The sequence below is a fragment of the Ovis aries genome, chromosome X (assembly GCF_016772045.2).
Source record: "Ovis aries strain OAR_USU_Benz2616 breed Rambouillet chromosome X, ARS-UI_Ramb_v3.0, whole genome shotgun sequence".
Taxonomy (NCBI): domain Eukaryota; kingdom Metazoa; phylum Chordata; class Mammalia; order Artiodactyla; family Bovidae; genus Ovis; species Ovis aries.
This window is the reverse complement of record NC_056080.1, coordinates 36501253-36521357: the sequence shown is the minus strand read 5'-3', so window position 1 is coordinate 36521357 and position 20105 is coordinate 36501253. Positions and strand designations below refer to the sequence as shown.

The following is a 20105-nucleotide window of genomic DNA, read 5'->3' as shown; positions in this document are numbered from 1 at the left end:
GATAAACAAGGTCATAGCCAACTGATATGGAGCCCATGTGTTCCAGAATACAGTGTTTCCATCTTCTGAGGTTAGATATCAGCTTTATTTATATAAGGGGGCAAGATTGGAAAGCACTGAAATGAAATGCTCATGTTGACAACATCAGTTTTAATGGAACTTGAATCTGACTGTGTGTGTGCTGTGTTTTGCAGAGGGATTCATCATCCAAGGATCTACCGGAGACCACAGGAAAACATGGGAAGTAAGTCTCTCTTCACTTTTAAATAATTTAGATTCTCTCTACAGTAATCCACTATATACAGGAAATTAGATTTGCAACTCACTAAAGTTTTTTTTTTTTTCTTTTGTGGACAACTAAATTGTGTTTCTGGTTAGTGTTAGAAAGGTTTTGTCTGAAGTAGTGTTGTGCAGAGACAGGTTGCTCACTGGAAAGGGTCTTCCCCCCCGCAACGCCCCCCAACACCCGCTCTTTTCTGAACATCTCTTAGTACAGGGAGAGAAGGCTCAAACTTGATATTATATAAACCTGCCCTGATCTCTGCTGCTTTACAACTCATAGCAAAGTTACCCATATGCTGCTAGTGATTTCTAAGGCCTTATTGATAATAACATAAACAAAAATATGATTGTACTATGCAACTAATGATAGTAGGAAAAAAAATCACCTGTGAGGTTGACTTAAATGGCTTTGGTTGCCTGTAAAGTGTTAAAGACTGGAATTAAGACCCATTAGATGAATTCTTTTTGTCCATTTTTCATTTCTCATAAGGCTGTTATATGGGCAGTTGACAACAAACAAATTTAAGATTATTTCTTTGTTAACCAGCCACTGCAGTGACTTGATGATAAATTCTAATCAACATAGGTCATGAAATCTGATGTTATGAAGGACCTCAAAGGAAGAGTTGGTGTTGGGTAGTATAATGAGAAGAGTACTTGGCAGAGTCAGAGTCCTGAATTCAAGTTCTAACTCTATTATTTTGATCAACTCCTCTCATTGCTCTAAACTTGTTTGTTCATCTCTGTTCAGTTCAGTTCAGTTGCTCAGTCATGTCCAACTCTGTGACCCCATGGACTGCAGCACACCAGGTTGCTGTCCATCACCAACTCCCGGAGCTTACTCAAACTCATGTCCATCGAGTTGATGATGCCATCCAACCATCTCATCTTCTGTCATCCCCTTCTCCTCCCACCTTCAATCTTTCCCAGCATCAGGATCTTTTCCAATGAGTTAGTTCTTCACATCAAGTGGCCAAAGTATTGGCCTTTCAGCTTCAGCATCAGTCCTTCCAATGAATATTCAGAACTGGTTTCCTATAGGATACACTGGTTGGATCTCCTCACAATCCAAGGGACTCTCAAGAGTCTTCTCCAACACCACAGTTCAAAAGCATCAATTCTTTGGCACTCACCTTTCTTTACAGTCCAACTCTTACATCCATACATGACTACTGGAAAAACCATAACTTTGACTAATTGGACCTTGGTTGGCAAAGTAATATCTCTGCTTTGTAGTATGCTGTCTAGGTTGGTCATAGCTTTTCTTCCAAGGAGGAAGCATCTTCTCATTTCATGGCTGCAATCACCATCTGCAGTGATTTTGGAGTCCCCCAAAATAAAGTCTGTCACTGTTTTTATTGTTTCCCCATCTATTTGCCATGAAGTGATGGGACCAGATGCCATGATCTTAGTTTTCTGAATGTTGAGTTTTAAGCCAGCTTTTTCACTCTCTTCTTTCATTTTCATCAAGAGGCTCTTTAGTTCTTCTTTGCTTTCTGCCATAAGGGTGTGTCATCTGCATATCTGAGGTTATTGATATTTCACCTAGCAGTCTTGATTCCAGCTTGTGTTTCATCCAGCCTGGAATTTTGCATGATGTACTCTGCATATAAGTTAAATAAGCAGAGTGACAATATACAGCCTTGACATACTCCTTTCCCAATTTGGAACCAGTGTTGTTCCATGTCCAGTTCTAACTGTTGCTTCTTGACCTGCATACAGCTTTGGTGGTCTAGTACAGTCAGCAAAAACAAGACCAGGAGCTGACTTTATCTCAGATCATGAACTCCTTATTGCAAAATTCAGACTTAAATTGAAGAAAGTAGGGAAAACCACTAGATCATTCAGGTATGACCTAAGTCAAATCCCTTATGCTTATACAGTGGAAGTGACAAATAGATTCACGGGATTAGATGTGATAGACAGAGTGCCTGAGGAACTATGGACAGAGGTTTGTGACATTGTACAGGAGACAGTAATCAAGACCATCCCCAAGAAAAAGAAATGCAAAAAGGCAAAATGGTTGTCTGAGGAGGCCTTAGAAATATCTGAGAAAAGAAAAGAAGCTAAAAGCAAAGGAGAGAAAGAAAGATATACCCATTTGAATGCAGAGTTCCAAAGAATAGAAAGGAGAGATAAAAATGCATTCATCAGTGATCAGTGCAAAGAAATAGAAGAAAACAATAGAATGGGAAAGACTAGGGAACTCTCCAAGAAAATTAGAGATAGCAAAGGAACATTTCATGCAAAGATGGGCACAATAAAGGACAGAAATGGTATGGACCTAACAGAAGCTGAAGATATTAAGAAGAGGTGGCAGGAATACACAGAAGAACTATACAAAAAAGATCTTAATGACTCAGATAACCACAATGGTGTGATCACTGGAATGTGAAGTCAAGTGGGCCTTAGGAAACATCACTACAAATAAAGCTAGTGGAGGTGATGGAATTGCAGCTGAGCTATTTCAAATCCTAAAAGATGATGCTGTGAAAATGCTGCACTCAATATGCCAGCAAATTTGGAAAATGTAGCACAGGCCACAGGACTGGAAAAGGTCAGTTTTCATTCCAATCCCAATGAAGGGCAATGCCAAACAATGTTTAAACTGCAACACCATTGCACTCATCTCATACACTAGCAAAGTAATGCTCAAAATGCTCCAACCCAGGCTTCAACAGTATGTGAACCATGAACTTCCAGACATGCAAGCTGGATTTAAAAAAGGCAGAAGAACCAGAGATCAAATTGCCAGCATCTTCTGCATCATTGAAAAAGCAAGAGAGTTCCAGAAAAACATCTACTTCGGCTTTATTGACTATGCCAAAGCCTTTGACTGTTCATCTCTGTGGTGGGATTAATAACATAGCACACTGTTAACCTCAGAAGGCTGTGGCTGGCATAATGTGAGAATATATATGAAAGCATGTTGAAAACGCTAATGTATAATGGAAGAATGCAGAGGTCTCTGCTCATTGCTGTCCTTGTTGAAGATGTAGATCTTCATTGGTTCTGTCATTCAGTAGTTAAAATGAAGTTATTTGATCAGATGCCTCTGTAGGCAGGAAGCCTGGGACTAGGGTGTGTTAGAGATAGAGTGGTTCCTTCTGTTTGTGTTCTATGCATCTTTCTTACCCCACACCAGTCTGGGCCCTGGTAGGCAGCCCCAAGGATTATAGATGGAAAATATCTTCCTGAACCTTGACGAATGAGCTTTTGTGTGTTTTCTCCAGCACTCCCTCAGGGATTCTGGTTCTGTCCCCACCTTCACAAAAGATACCTATCTCTGATAGTTTTGAAAAATTTTAAAACCTGAATACATTTTTTTTTAATGGTCAAAGTTCTAGAACTAATCTATGCCAGGTCCTAACTCCAGCATCAACTATCAACAGAACCTTCCAGCGTAACTGGATTCATGGTTTGATTTTCACTTTCTTTCAAGCTTCAAGTGGATTTGGAGAATACTGTAATTCTTGGTTTTCATCATGGCCCTGTAGTGAAGAGAGCTGCACTGACACAGGGCAACATACTCCTCCTTGTTTCCCTTCTTCCTTTTTAGAATAGTCATCAAATCATTATCAGTAAGTGCTTGCTTTAAAAGATGCCTCAGCAAGTGTCCATTTACATAGTCAGGCAGTTAATAGAGTTCTTGCTAAAGGATAGGGCTTGTTAGTGTAATCTGCAAAGATGGAGAGGTTTCCAACCCAGAGATGAGATAAGAGAAGCACTTCCAAAAATGCTACTTTTACAAACACGTGGCACCTTGTAATAGCAGCATTTTGACTATTTGTGTGAGCACTTTGAAAACATCCTTAACATCCTGAATCACAAAGAATCTATCCTTGACACTCTAAGCTTTAGTTTGTCTGATTATACTTGTTAATTGCTGACTGTGTTAGTGAGGAGAAAAAAAAGATGCTACTGTGTGCTCTTTTTTTTTTTTTTTTTCTGGCCATGTACAATGAAGTTTTTACTGGCTTTAGCAAAGGTTCTCACAAACATAGCTCAATGTGTCATACAAAGCGACAGCAGAAGAAAATACCAAAAAGACATGTCATTAGCCTCATTAATTAAGGAGCCACGAAAACAAAGAACACAGCTGGGAAACCATACAGTATAGATGAAAAATTAAATTGAGGTCAACCTCTTTTAGTATTCTTTGATGTTGGATGAAGAAATTATTTATAGATGTGTTAGAAGAATCCTTCTTTTGCTTATATGATATGGAAAAATTCATAGTCTTACAAATGGTGGAGGGGATGAGAACAGACTTGTGTGAATCATTTCTCAGTAGACCATCAGCAGTGTCCATTGTATGTGGCATTGAAATTCCATTTACCATATAGAGATTTAGTATTTAAGTAGGGTTTAGTTTTTATGATTCTTATGAATATATAATTATTTTGGTATTAACAAGTATCTGTAGAGTTCATAACTCATAGATATTTCTCCATTATCTTACTTGAGTTGTGAGAGCACCCTGTAGTATAAATATGGATTATTATCTTCATTTTATGTAGTATAAAACATAGCGTCATGAGAGAAAGTCTTATCTAAAGTCTGCAGTTTATGAATGAAGAGTCAGAAGGCAAACATAGGTCTCCTTATGTCATAGGCAGTTTTCATTTTCTTCCAATAAACTGTATTCTGAGCACCCTAGTCATCAGCTGTGTATAAAGTCGATTAAAAACTTAGGAACTATCTTATGGTGTGAAAGAAAATATTTTCTTAAGACTATGTTCTCACAGTATGGTGTGGGGGTGGGAGGAGAGGAAAGGAGAAATGGCTGGGAGAAATGAAGTTATTTGAAGTTCATCCTTATTTATGGTAACAGCTAAAGGAAGTTCATCCTCATTTATGGTAACAGCTAAAACATCTGTGTCACATGGTGGAGTGCCTCAAATATCAAAATCCTCTGAGCAGCAGTGGTCCCTGGCTGTGGTAACTCAAAGGCAGCAGCACTGATTGACAGTCACCAAGTTAAAGTAACAAGAAATTCAACTCAGAAGGTTGCTGTACACAACACACAGTGGGAGGTCCCCAAAGTAAGGGACCTAAGACACCACTTCCATGGTGAAAGTCACCCTGCTTGATCGATAGGTTTTGTCTCTGTGGTTTTTCATAACACAGAGAATACAATACACTGTGGAACACCAGAACAGTATGTAGTCAACAAGGAAAGATGCTGTTACAAAAAAAGAATAGCATGTATAAATTAAATTATGTGTAAGATTTTAGTAGAGAATGAACATTTTCACAAAGAAAATATGAGAATTTTACAAAGGTGCACGTTTAGGCTTACCAGATATTATGTACCAGAAGTATCTGTAGTCATCTTCAGATAGACATTAAAACTTTATCCTACCTTTTCATCCTCTTCCCCCACCCCCAGCCACTGAATAACTGCTACATTCATGATAAAATGACAAAGGTCTCAGTTCTCCACAAGCAATTTCTTGGGAGTTTTCTTGCTAAAAAATTTGAGGGTTGTTTTTGTTACACAGCTTGAGTAGAATTTGATTTTTAGTCATACCTATTTTACCTCAGATTTTTTTCTATGTCAGAACACACTTCTCTTACTGCATATTTTAAGTACTATAGCAGCAATTTATGGTATTTATTACTCTTAATAGGCAGTTATGATGGCTAATTTCACGTCTTTACCTTAATAACAAAGCTTGTGAAAGAAATTCATCTTGGCTTCTCAATAATAGCAAACTACAAGATGTTCCTACTCCTCTTTTATAAAATAAGAATGATATTTACCCATGAATCTTCAAACAGCTTTATTTTGCTTTGTCGTACAGAAAACAATATCGGGAATTGCTGAATGGTAACAGACATACAGGTTATATTTTTGGAGAATAATTAACATAAAATTATTGATTCCAACTCAAGCTGGAATCAAGATTGTTGGGAGAAATACCAGTAACTTCAGATATGCAGATGACACCACCCTTTTGGCAGAAAGCAAAGAAGAACTAAAGAGCCTCTTAATGAAAGTGAAAGAGGAGAGTGAAAAAGTTGGCTTAAGACTCAACATTCAGAAAACTAAGATCATGGCATCCAGTCCTAACACTTCATGGAAAATAGATGGGGAAACAATGGAAACAGTGACAGACTTTATTTTGGGGGGCTCCAAAATCACTGCAGATGGTGACTGCACCTATGAAATGAGAAGATGCTTCCTCCTTGGAAGAAAAGCTATGACCAACCTAGACAGCATACTACAAAGCAGAGATATTACTTTGCCAACCAAGGTCCACCTAGTCAAAGCTATGGTTTTTCCAGTAGTCATGTATGGATGTGAGAATTGGACTATAAAGAAAGGTGAGTCCTAAAGAATTAATGGTTTTTGAACTGTGGTGTTGGAGAAGACTCTTGAGAGTCCCTTGGACTGCAAGAAGATCCAACCAGTCCATCCTAAAGGAAATCAGTCCTGAATATTCATTGGAAGGACTGATGCTGAAGCTGAAAGGCCAATACCTTGGCCACCTGATGTGAAGAACTGACTCATTGGAAAAGACCCTGATGCTGGGAAAGATTGAAGGTGGGAGGAGAAGGGAATGACAGAGAATGAGATGGTTAGATGGTATCACCAACTCGATGGACATGAGTTTGAGTAAGCTCCGGGAGCTGGTGATGGACAGGGAGGCCTGGCATGCTGCAGTCCATGGGGTTGCAAAGAGTCAGACATGACTGAGTGACTGAACTGAACTAACATAAAAATATAAAGATGCCTCAGCATGTTTTCTGTTTCTCTTCTTTTGGTATTTAGTCTTTGGAGATAGATAGGTTTTACCTAGCTTAGAAGGAAACCCTAGGCCTATAAATTCTTAATCCACAAAGTCAGTTTCCATCTTCATTTTTCATACTTAATAGTAACATGCCTTTGATGTCCTAGGATCCATGAACATATGGTTGTGCTGTAGAGAAACAGTGATGGTGCTACCAGTTACAGTCTTTTGTTTATTATTATTAAATAATGGAGTTCTCAAGGCAAGAATATGGAAGTGGTTTGCCATCCCCTTCTCCAGTGGACCACGTTTTGTCAGAACTCTCCAGCATGACTCATCCGTCTTGGGTGGCCCTACATGGCATGGCTCATAGTTTCACTGAGTTAGAGAAGGCTGTGATCAGTTTGATTAGTTTTCTGTGATTGTGGTTTTCAGTCTGTCTGCCCTCTGATGAATAAGGATAAGAGGCTTATGGGAGCTTCCTGATGGGAGAGACTGACCCTGGCAGAAGAATTGATGCTTTTGAACTGTGATGTTGGAGAAGACTCTTGAGAGTCGCTTGGACTGCAAGGAGATCAAACCAGTCCATCCTAAAGGAAGTCAGCCTTGAATATTCATTGGAAGGACTGATGATGCAACGCCAATACTTTGGCCACCTGATGCAAAAATAACTGACTATTTGAAAAGACCCTGATGCTGGGAAAGACTGAAGGCAGGAATAGAAGGAGATGACAGAGGATGAGATGGTTGGATGGAATCACTGACTCAATGGACATGAGTTTGAGCAAGCTCCAGGAGTTGGTGATGGACAGGGAAGCCTGGCATGCTGCAGTCCATGGGGTCACTAAGAGTCAGACATGACTGAGTGACTGAACCGAACTGAACTGATTAAACCATAGCAGCATCATTCCCTTGGCTCCTTTACTTCAAAGAACCCAAACATATCCCCTCCACTTACCAAGACTTAATGGAAGGAAAGATGGTTCATAGCTACTAGAGTAAATTTCTAAGTTCACTGCTGAATTAGTGCTCAGTTGAGGTCAATCCTAAGCTTTAATTCAAGCCATACAGCTACATATTTTCAAACAGGGAATGCGTGTTCAAACTGACAAGGCTTGTAAAGTGACTGTTTAATAATGTACTGCCTAATTTTATTTGACAGCTCCCAGGTTTATAGTTCAAGTGAAGGCACACATTCAAAGACAATTGTTTCATTTTCTGGCCTATATTAAATCTGAGAGTCTCGCTATTATGGTAATGCCTGTGCAGTTCACATGATGTCACCAATTTATTATAAATCCTTATCTAGCTTCATAATTTTGTAACAGTAAAGCAAATATACTTGGAGCTGGCAACAGCCATTATTTTTTTCCTGGCAAGATTTTCCCATTAGAAAACAAAAAATGAGCTTACTATGTGAGGTTCAGGCTGCCTTAAAAAAAAAAAAACTCATTATAGTGCTTGATGCTTTTTGTCTTTGATACAATCCTCTCTGCCTTTTACCTATTGAAGAAGAGAATAATTTCAGTACATAAGTTTAGAATGGCTTCTTAACCCTAGCACTGTTGACATTTTAAAAATTTGAGGCAAAATATATAATATAGGCAAAACAATTCACATAACATAGAATTGATTCTTTTTAAAAAAAAATATTTTTAGTTATTTAGTTTTGGCTGTCCGAAGTCTTTGCTGCTGTGTGGGCTTTCCTCTAGTTGTATTGAGCAGGAGCTACTCTCTAGTTGTGGTGAGCAGGCTTCTCGTTGTGGAGCTTCTCTTGTGGAGTGTGGGCTCTAGGATGCACGGGCTTCAGTAGTTGCAACTGCTGGGCTCTAGAACACTTGCTCAGTAATTATTGTGGCACACAGGCTTAGTTGCTCTGTGGCATGTGGGATCTTCCTTAATCAGGGATTGAACCTATGTCTCCCACATTGGCATGTGGATTCTTTACCACCAGGGAAGCCCAGAATTGACCATTTTAAACTGTACAATTTAGTGGTATTTAGTACATGCACAATATTGTGTAACTCTAGTACCAAAACATTTCCATCACCTCCAAGTGAGACCTTCTCTACCCATTAAACAGTCAGTCTCTATTTTGCACTCTCCCAGGCCCTGGCAACCTGTTAGCTGATTTCTAGCTCTATGGATTTATCTATCATGGATATTTCATATAAATGGAATAATATAATATGTGCCCTTTGGTGTCTGGCTTTTTTCACTTGGCATAATGTTTTTTTTTAGATTTATCCATGTTGTATTAGTACCTTATTATTTTTTTAATGGCTGAATAATATCCCATTGTATGAATGTATTACAGTTTGATGAGTCATTCATCAGTTGGTGGACATTTCGGTTGTTTCCGCCCTTTGGTTAATTGGAAATAGTGCTCCTGTGAACCTTGATGTACAAGTTTTTGTTTGAGTATCTGTTCTCAATTCTTTGGGCCAGATTTGTAGGAGTAACTATCAACATTTGGGACCAGATACATCTTTGTTGTGGAGGCTGACCTGTGCATTGTAAGATGTTCAGCAGCATCCTTGGCTTCGCCCCACTAGTTGCACCTACTCCTCCAAGTTGTGAGAATCAAAAATGTATCCAGGGACTACCCAGATGGTCCAGGGTTGAGAAACCACGTTGCAATGCAAATTTCAATCCCTAGCTGGGGAACAAAGAACCCCACGGGCCATGGAGCAACTAGGCAACAGAAGATCTCACATGACACAAGGAAGTGCCTGTGTGCTGCAACTGATAGCACAGACAAATAAATACTTAAAAAAATTTTTTTAAAAAATATATCCAGACATCGTCAAATGTTCCTTGGGGTGCAACATCACCCAAGATAGAAAACCACTGATTTAGAATAAAGGATAGTCACAGTGAAAGTCACTTAGTTGTGTCCGAGTCTTTGTGACTCCCTGGACTATACAGTCCATGGAATTCTCTAGGCCAGAATACTGGAGTGGGTAACCTTTCCCTTCTCCAGAGGAACTTCCCAACCCAGGGATCAAACCCAGGTTTTCTGCTTTGCAGACGGATTCTTTACCAGCAGAGAAGCCCCAGAATAAAGGATAGGAATTCTTTAGAGATAAGCCAAACAACACCATTGTGATTTTCAGAGAAGTAATTTGAGTCTCAAGGAGAGCGTTAGAGTTGGCACTCTGTGTCTTCAGTTATCTTCAGGTTCCACAACCATGGATTCAATCCACTAAGGATCAAAAATACTGGGAAAAAGTAAAAATTTCAGAAAGTTCAAGAAAGCAAAACCTGAGTTTGCTACATGTCCTCAACTGTTCACATAGAATTTATGTTGTGTTTCCAACTATTTATGTATAATTTACATTGTACTGGGCCTCCCTGGTGGCTCAGATGGTAAAGAATCTGCCTGCAATGTAGGCGACATGGGTTTGATCCCTGGGTCAGGATGATCTCCTGGAGAAGGTCATGGCAACCCACTCCAGTATTCTTGCTTGGGGAAACCCACGGACAGAGGAGCCTGGAGGGCTGCAGTCCTTGAAGTTGCAAAGAATTGGACACAACTGAAGCGACTGAGCATGCATGCCATTTCACATAAGGGACTTGAGCACCTGCAGAATTTGATATCCATAAGGGGGCCTGGAATCAATCCTCCGCAGCTGCTGAGGGACAAATGTATATGGTTGTCAACAGAAATGATCAGTAAACCAATCTATGATAGGAATAGAAAGGAATTTTGTTTGAGTCAAACTAAGGATTAAGGAAGCCAAACAAAGGAAGCTGAAGTGCCAGTATTTTGGTTACCTGGCGCGACCAGCCTACTCATTGGAAAAGTCCCTGATGCTGGGAAAGATAGAGGGCAGAAGGAGAAGGGGATGACAGAGGATGAAATGGTTGGATGGCATCACTGATGCAATGTACATGAACTTGGGCAAACTTTGGGAGATGATGAGGGACATGGAGGCCTGATGTGCTGCAGTCCATGGGGTTGCAAAAAGTTGGACATGACTGGGCAACTGAACAACAAGGACTATAGCCCAGGAGACACTGTCTCAGATTATTCTGAGGAACTTATGCTAGAGAAGTTATGCTGGAGTTTTCAGCACAGGTTTTTTTTTTTTTTTTCCATTCAATCAAAATTTATTGAGTAGCAACTGTGTGCCCCAACACTGGGAATACAGTACTTAACAAGAGGGGCACGACATCTGCCCTCATGAGCTTACAGTCTAGCAGCCCACCAGCTAATTAACGTCTGTAATTTTTATATTACTGTCACAGTAAGTGCTCTGAAATGGGCCTGGTGCTAAGAGAAGATTTAACAGAAAGTCTTGACCTACATGGAGAAACCAGAAAAGTTCTCTGTGAAGAAGAAACACTTAAGATTAGCACAGTGGGAAATGGAAAAGTGTTGCAAGCAGAGAGAACAGCCTGTGTCCCGGCTCTGAAGCAGGAAGATATTTAATAAACAGAAAGTCAGCCAGTGTGACTGGGACACAGGGAACGAAGAGGGGGTGATGTGAGGTAGAGGCTGATTTATGAAAGGTCTTTAGATTTAGGACTTTCTTCCAAAAGCAGCTGGAAGCCACTGAAGAATTTGCAGGAGGAAAGTTAGATGCTGAGGTTTGTTTTTAGCAGCTCACTCTGCTGTGTGTGGGGGTGATTGTTGTTTAGTTGCTCAGTCGCGCCCAACTCTTTTGCGACCCCATGGACTGTAGCCCGCCAGGCTCCTCTGTCCATGGGATTCTCCAGGCAAGAATACTGGAGTGCGTTGCCATCTCCTTCTCCACAGCACAGTTTTATATCTTGTTAGAACAAAAAATACCATTTTTGTTTTTTTGTCCTGACAAGAAGTCAGGGATCCATTCCTTCAAGATTTCGAAACAACAATAACAAATCAGCATGTACACAGGAGTCAGTATAGCCTTGGTACCTTGGAAGGGCGTCTCATCATTGAAGGAGCACCACCATCGGCAGCCCAGGAAGGGAGGCATTTAATGTTTATTTTTAACATAGACATTTTTTACTTTTGGTGAATGCACGCTTTTCTTTAAGGATCAAGACAGATGTAGGGTGTTTGTTTGATAGGCCACAAACAGGCTGTTTTAGTTAGCATAAACTTTGAGTTTAATCATATATAAGCCAAAATGACTCCCCCATACCTTAGTATGTGAAATTTGCTTCCATTATGGTTCTAGAAACCAAGATGTAGTGCTGGTCCTAGAATCAAGCAGCTGAGTCCTTGGATAAGTCATTTAGCCTGGATTTCCCTTTTCTTGTCAGCAAAATGAAGGGATTGAGATAGATCTGTGGTTTCAGTGTGCTCAGTGAAGCCCCAGGTTTCCTACAGGGGTCCCTGAGGAACCACTAGGAGAGAAGGGAAAGAAGAGGGAATACTGGGGAGTGTTGCTCTCCCCTTCAGACAGAACAAGCAAAAGTTTGAATTCTATCAACATCACTTCTAGAACAAATTCACATATAAACAACATTGATTTCACCAGCGAAAAGTCCTTTCTGAAATCTATGTGCTAATTAATAAAAGTACTACTTTGTCAATGAGAGTCCATTTCTGAAATCCATTCTGCTCTGCCGTTGTGCATAACAGAAAGATAGCTGACCACTAGCTTTGCATGTTCTCTGAACAACCATCTCTGATATGAGACTTTTTGATTAAATGTAGTATGTATTCTATTAGGACAGTCATTCACTCCTAGTATCTAGATTACAGTTAACTATCCCATAGATAATGCCACACTATCTATGTTGACAGAGTGTAAAGCATTCACTGTAACATAGTTATATATTTAAAGCTATGTTTCATGTTTGCTGAGTCTCACTACATGCCTTACCCTGCCACCCCCCAGCCCATTTAATGGTGATTGTTATAGCTGTTTCTGTATTCTTCCAAATGGGACAGATCCAGTGTAACCAGAATCAGTGTAAATCATATTCATAAACTCAAAGCAAAGTTTTCTGGTTGTAACAACTATAAACTCTAAGACAAATGATCTTCTTGTTGATGAGAGTTGAGGCACTAGTGATGGGAAATACCTATCTTGGGAATTCCCCTGTTTTCATGATTCTACTGGATTGTGTGCTTAATGTTGTGCAAATTAGATCATTTTCTAAACCCATATTTATTTGCTTCCTGTGGGTAAGGCACGACTTTCGTTCATAAATATCACATGTTAAAGTACCATACATTTAAGCAGTAGTTGTAATTGCTGGTAACTTGATTGCTGTCATCCTCCATTTCATGAAGTATTCTTTTTGATAAGGAGTTATTGTAAAACTCCTTCAAAGAAAATTTGGCTTTTTACCTTCCCTTGTGGGAGAATCTATTAGATAATTTCTCTGTATCTAATTATTCCTTACAAAGCGTAAAATCATTAGACAAGAGACATCAGAATATATGATGTAAAATTTGGCTTTTAAGTAAACCATATTGAATTAGTAATAGATCCCTCCTCATGGGGAAAAGGATCTATTGACTTTATAGACATACACAACCTCTTTTGTCTTCATTCTTATAGAAATCCATTTCTGTCTTTTTCTCCACGTTTATTCCTGGAAACCTGCCTGTTATTATCTGGCATTTCATTGCATACCTCTGATAGCACAGAGATGTCTTTTTTTGAAGTCTTAGATAGGGATCATAACCACTACATTGTCCTTAAGAAGCAGGTTCAGGATATTAAAGATACAACAGTTACTTCTCTCAAACCCTGAGATGCCCCACTCTCTCTAGTTCAGTCCTATAACATTAAATTATATTTTAAATGTCTCAGTTCCTGAGTGGGTTTCCACTTCCTAATTCCTGTGAAAATGTATACTACATGCCATTCTAACTAAGTTGTAAGTTTGTGACAACCTGTATGGGCACATGAGCACCACTGTACAACAAATTCTGAATTATAAACCTACCTTCTACAAGAAAAATAGCCTTTTTTATTTTCACAGATAGGTTACAGTGGTGAAATACATTTTAGAAATAATCTTTTTCCCACCTCCCTAAGTAATAGGAGGGCTTCCCTTGTGGCTTAGCTGGTAAAGAATCCACCTGCAATGCAGGAGACCTGAGTTTGATCCCTGGGTTGGGAAAATCCCCTGGAGAAGGGAAGGACTACCCACTCCAGTATTCTGGCCTAGAGAATTCCATGGACTGTATAGTCCATGGGGTTGCAAAGAGTCGGACATGACTGAGCAACTTTTTTTTTCAGTAATAGGAAGATGATCCAAATAGGATCTTTTTTTTTAATATTGAAATTTATTTTTAATTGAAGGGTAATTGCTCTACAAAATTGTGTTGGTTGCTGCCAAACATCAACATGAATCAGCCATAGGTATACCTATGTCCCCTGCTTCCTGAACCTCCCTCCCCATCCCACCCCTCTAGGTTGTCACAGAATACTGGTTTGAGCCCCCTGAATCACATAGGAAATTCCCATTGGCTATCTGATTTACCTATGGTAATGTGTATGTTTCCATGCCACTTTCTGCATACATCCTACCCTCTACCCCCCCCCGCCCCCATGTCCATAAGTCTGTTCTCTATGTCTGTCTCCATTAGTTCAGTTCAGTCACTCAGTCATGTCGACTCTTTGTGACCCCATGAACTGTCTCCATTATTGCCCTGCAAATAGGTTCAACAGTATCTTCTTTCTAGATTCCATATATATGCATTAATATATGATATTTGTTTTTATCTTTCTGACTTACTTCACTGTGTGTAATACGCTCTAGTTTCATCAACCTCATTAGAACTGACTCAAATGCATTCCTTTTTATGACTGAGTAATATTCCATTGTATGTATGTACCACATTTTCTTTATCCATTCATCTGTCAATGGACATCTAGATTTCTTCCACGTCCTAGCTATTGTAAATATGCTGCAACGAACATTGGGGTGCATGTGTCTTTTTTACTTGTGGTTTCCTCAGAGTATACCTAGTAGTGGGATTGCTGGGTTACATGGTAGTTTTATTCCTAGTTTTCTTAAGGAATCTCCATACTGTCTTCCATAGTGGCTATATCATTCCAACCAACAGTCAAATAGGATCTTTTTATTTTGCATAATTTTGGTTTTTAGGAAGTGAGATGTCACTTGAAAATTCTAGTAAGACTTAGTTGTTCTAAGGAAAGTTGTGTCCATCCATTTTTGCTAAGAAATGCCTATTTATACCCATTTTAGCAGAAAAAAAACTTGAAGGCATTGTATGTACACACACTGACTGAATGATGGTATCAAATAAGTTTAGAAGCAAGGAAATATGAGTGTGACATTTTATAAAATTTTTTTTACAGTATATAAATCTGAGCAAAGGATTTGATGGGGAGGGTATCTTATTGATTTTTGCTTCTTGTTTGTTTTTATTGTTGGTTTGGGAGATGGTGGTTGCTTGGCTTAAAAATAATATATTCATATCCCCAAAGAATTTGAATGCAATACACTACTCCCACTTAACAAAAATCTTTCCAAGTATAAAATTTTATAGTTACAACTGAGAAAACCTAAGAAATCATACATATAAACCTTAGGTTACCAAATTAGGAGACAGACCCAGATAAATTTGGCAACAAATGTGGAATCATGTAGCCAGTTTAGTGCCAGAGCTGGACAGAAATCCGCATACCTGGCTACAAATTTAGGATCTTTCCTCGCTACCATACTCTGCCTGAATTTTCATTTGTCTCAATACAGGGGTTGGTGAAAGCAATGAACAGATACTGGCTTTCTCAGACTTCAACCAGAGAGTCTCAAAAGGCAGTTTTCATATGACTAACAACAGAAGGTTCAAATAAATGGATAACTTAGCATCTTACAAGACTCTGATGCTGGGAGGGATTGGGAGCAGGAGAAGGGGATGACAGAGGATGAGATGGCTGGATGGCATCACTGATTCGATGGACGTGAGTCTGAGTGAACTCTGGGAATTGGTGATGGACAGGGAGGCCTGGCGTGCTGCAATTCATGGGGTCGCAAAGAGTCGGACATGACTGAGCAACTGAACTGAACTAGCATCTTACATAGTCTTTTATGAGAAATTTGCAACTAAACAAGATATTAGATTTATTTAAAAAAGAGAAAAATAACCTCTTAGTATGCAGACTTCTTATAGTTTCAGTCTGTGACACACCAACATTTACACAACACCGACTAGGAACAAACTTTCTATTTGAATAAATAAGTGTTGCAGATTGCTGAAAGTGAACGTCGCTCAGTCGTGTCCGATTCTTTGCGACCCTATGGACTATATAGTCCATAGAATTCTCCAGGCCGGAATACTGGAGTGGGTAGCCAGATTCCCTCCTCCAAGGGCTCTTCCCAACCCAGGGATTGAACCCAGGTCTCCCGCATTGCAGGCAAATTCTTTACCAGCTGAGCCACAAAGCTGAGGCCGATCTTTTTTATTAAAAAAAAAAAAAAAACAACGTAACACACTGTACTGCGTGCATCAGAACGTGCCAGCCACAGCAGGCATGCGCACTAGAAGCAGCGCGCTAGAAGCAGCGCACTGCGCATGCGTAAAGATGGCGGGACTCGTGTTCTGAGTGCCGTAGGTCAGTGTGCTTTCTTGCCGCTAGCGTTCCAGCTCCCAGGGCCGTGGGGCAGCGGTACGCCAGTTTGAGGGCCGGCCTAGCCACATTGAGCATCTGATCACAACAGGAGCCAGGTTCGTGCTTGTCCCCCGGGACCAGTGTGTTGGAAGTGGTGCCCGACTTGAGTGGGAGAAGGCGGGAGAGCTCGTGCAGTGCGAGGCGAGGGCCAGCCGGGCAGCATGAGTCAGCAGCAGCCTGCCTGCGAGCTGCCCAGCTTGCATGTGGACCGGGTGGAGGAGAAGATGGTGTGCGGTGAATCCAAAGACCCCAGCGGCATGGAGGACCTGCGCCCATTAAAAGTAAGCATTAATTTAGAAGATAGTAAGCAACAGGTGTCCAGGAAAAAAGGCCCAGGAATGAAGATACCTCGGTGTTATTCGTCCCTGTCTCGTTTAACTCGAAGATTTATGGCTCTTCTCAGATCTAGTCCTAAAGGTGTTCTTGACTTAAATAAAGCTGCAGAAACACTGGGAGTACAAAAACGAAGACTGTATGATGTCACCAGTGTCTTAAGTGGAATCAAGCTGGTTGAAAAAAAGTCTAGGAACTATATTCAATGGATAGGACCTGATCTTAATGAATTGGAAATACGGCCCGAACAGAGGCAGCTGGAGAGGGAAATTTCTGACTTATCAGTGAAAGAAGCAGCTCTGGATGGATTAATTAAGGATTGTTCTCAACAGTTGGTTGACTTACTAGCGGACAGAGAAAAGCGAAGTCTAGCGTATGTGTCATATCAAGATATTCATAGCCTTGAAACCTTCCGTGAACAGACTGTATTTGCAGTTAGAGCTCCGGCTGAAACCAGCTTGGATATTTTACTTCCCATGGAAGATTCTGCCGCAGTACATATGAAGAGCACCACAGGACCTATCGATGTTTATGTATGTGAAATGACGGAGGATCTCCCAAGTAATGAAACATTGGATGGTGTAGGAACCTCTTCGTCCGAAAGCGCACGGCCAGAATACCCTTACCCTGAGAAAGAAGAAGATCCTCCAGAGCAGAGTGAGGAGTTGCTTGAAGTGAAGACTAATGGCATGTGAGGATCCAGGTATTGAATCTTTGGGGACATCCCGGTGGGTGAATTACACACCAGATGTGATTCTCAGAGGAATAAATCATCCCCGATACTTTCCCATTCTCCCTTATAGCAATAAGGCCAGGAGTAACTTCGAGCAGTTCACTACTTAGATTACTAGATAATTATGGTTTCTGCATTTGAAAACAACTTTTTTTAACATAAATTTATTTAATTGGAGGTTAATTACTTTATAATATTGTATTGGTTTGGCCATACATCAACATGAATCTGCCACAGGTATACACGTGTTCCCCATCCTGAACCCCCCCCTTCCTCTTCCCTCCCTGTACCATCCCTCTGGGTCGTCTCAGTGCACCAGCCCCAAGCATCCAGTATCATGCATTGAACCTGGACTGGCGATTCGTTCCACATATGATATTATACCTGTTTCAGTGCCATTCTCCCAAATCATCCCACCCTCACCCTCTCCCACAGAGTCCAAAAGACTGTTCTATACATCTGTCTCTTTTGCTATCTTGCGTACAGGGTTATGGTTACCATCTTTCTAAATTCCATATATATGTGTTAGTATACTGTATTGGTGTTTCTCTTTCTGGCTTACTTCACTCTGTATAATAGGCTCCTGTTTCTTAAAAAAAATAATTATTCCCTGTTTTTTTTGCCAGTGAAATAGACATCTTGCCTCCTGAGATTACTGCATCACACAGAGTATCACTGAAACTGTTGGGCAGGCTGGATGGACAGCTCTTTGTGGACTCTGCCCTTTGCTGCATGGATAAGTTGTTTTTATTAAAAGAGAAATTGCCTTAATATGGGTTCATGTCTGCAATGGATAGGGGTATGCATGCATCTGGACATGATGTCTTTGTGTATAGTTGTATAATGTTTAGATTGCTTATGAAGTATTTCAAAGTGAGACTTTTTACCCTTGTACAACCTAAATAATGGCTATATGGAAAGTAACATGTATTCTCTAATTTCTCTGGCATTTATAACTGACTAGAACCCTCTGAATGAGGGTTAGAGAAGAGTTTTATCCAAACTCCTGTATGTAGAGGTATCATAAATATGCTGTATACTTAAAGTTTGTGGAATTAATTAATGTATCTCACTATGGTTCCCAGTGCTAAAATTGGACTTCAAGGTCCCTACAGATTGATTGTGTTGGAGCAGACTGGTGGCATGCCCCAGGCTTTGGGGGCAAGTGTAGAAATGCCATCAGATCACAGTTTAATAATTTCTTGCGAGGTGTGAATTCAGTCATGGTGTCAATTGAAAACAATTTTAACCTTTAAAAAAATTAAAAAAAAATGTTTACCGTGGACCATTGTTAAAGTCTATTGAATTTGTTACGGTATTATTTCTGTTCCGTGTTTTTGGTTCTGTGGTCTTAGCTCCTCAACCAGGGATTGAACACACACCCCTGCATTGGAAGGCAAAGTCTTAACCACTGGACCACCAGGGGAGTCCCCTATTTTAACCTTTTTTGCAAGCAGATTCTGTAATATGTTTCTGTATGTAGCCTTGCTCTTCAGTCAAGGGGGTTTACTTATGATGACCTAATGGTACCCTGCCCTCTCTCCAGCTCTAGTCAATCATTTCCAAGTACCTAGTATTTCCACTTCATTGGGCAAAGCATTTACCACTCTGTGCCTCAGTTTACTCAGTAGTTTGCCATTAGACTGAGCTCCTTGAGGGACTTTGTCTTATTGTTAAACCCACTGCCTTGCACCAACATCTGGCACGTAAAAAGTGCTCCATAAATGTTTGAACAAATCAGTGAGTGAGTCAGTGAATGGTAAAATTAGACTAATAATACTTGGCTTATGTAGCATACAAGGTTCTTGTATCATTGAAATTCATATCTTATGCTTCTCTTGCTTTCAAAGAAAGAATTGAAGCAACGTGAAATTAAGACCATGTATAAAAAGAGCATAGGAATCAAAAATCAAAATATTGGAAGATAATACTGAGCATTTAGGAATTGCACACCTGTGAGCTCCAGTGGCTTTTGCCAGTCCTGCCCCTCTGCTGGACACCAGCCTCCTCCCTCCTAGTAGTCCCTGCCGACTGCCTCTGCCAGTCTGGGACTGCTCATTGTGCTCCTTGGGCACAGGTGATGAACATGAGAGTTTCAGCAGAAGGTGTGTGTATTGGTCAGGTGCTCCTTGGACAGGGCCAGGCTGTGCATTATAGAGTTGGCAGCTGTCACTTACATGTGATGGCTAAACATGAGAGTGGATGAGGTCACCTAATAAGAGGGAAGGAGAAGAGGAGAGGCCAGTTAACATTTATTTTAAGGGAAAAGACAGCAGAAAAAGCCTTTCCTGAGAGGGAAGAATGAGAGGAAGGGGAAAAACAACTGAAGAAGGTGGTGCCCCCAAAATCCAACAAAGGAAGCATGGCCACAAGTGATAGCATCCTTTCGAAATAGCAGTTTCTTACTTGTGAGATATGACAAATACTCTA

The 20105-nt window shown here is 40.3% G+C and overlaps 2 protein-coding genes across 3 annotated transcripts in view; both read left to right on the top strand.

Moving 5' to 3' along the window:
• Window positions 1-18290, top strand: part of LOC121818384 (transcription factor E2F6-like) — a 68879-nt gene extending 50589 nt beyond the window's left edge. Inside the window, exon 2 of the mRNA XM_060408368.1 lies at window positions 195-18290. Coding sequence (XP_060264351.1) covers window positions 16771-17637 — 867 coding nt within the window. The 5' untranslated portion in view covers window positions 195-16770 and the 3' untranslated portion in view covers window positions 17638-18290. The remainder of the gene's footprint in view (window positions 1-194) is intronic.
• PRRG1 (proline rich and Gla domain 1) overlaps window positions 1-20105 on the top strand; it is a 118821-nt gene that overhangs the window by 50589 nt on the left and 48127 nt on the right. For both annotated transcript variants that reach the window (XM_027963618.2, XM_060408369.1), the window contains exon 2: window positions 195-244. In XM_027963618.2, the coding sequence (XP_027819419.1) occupies window positions 238-244 (7 nt within the window). In that variant the 5' untranslated portion in view covers window positions 195-237. The remainder of the gene's footprint in view (window positions 1-194; window positions 245-20105) is intronic.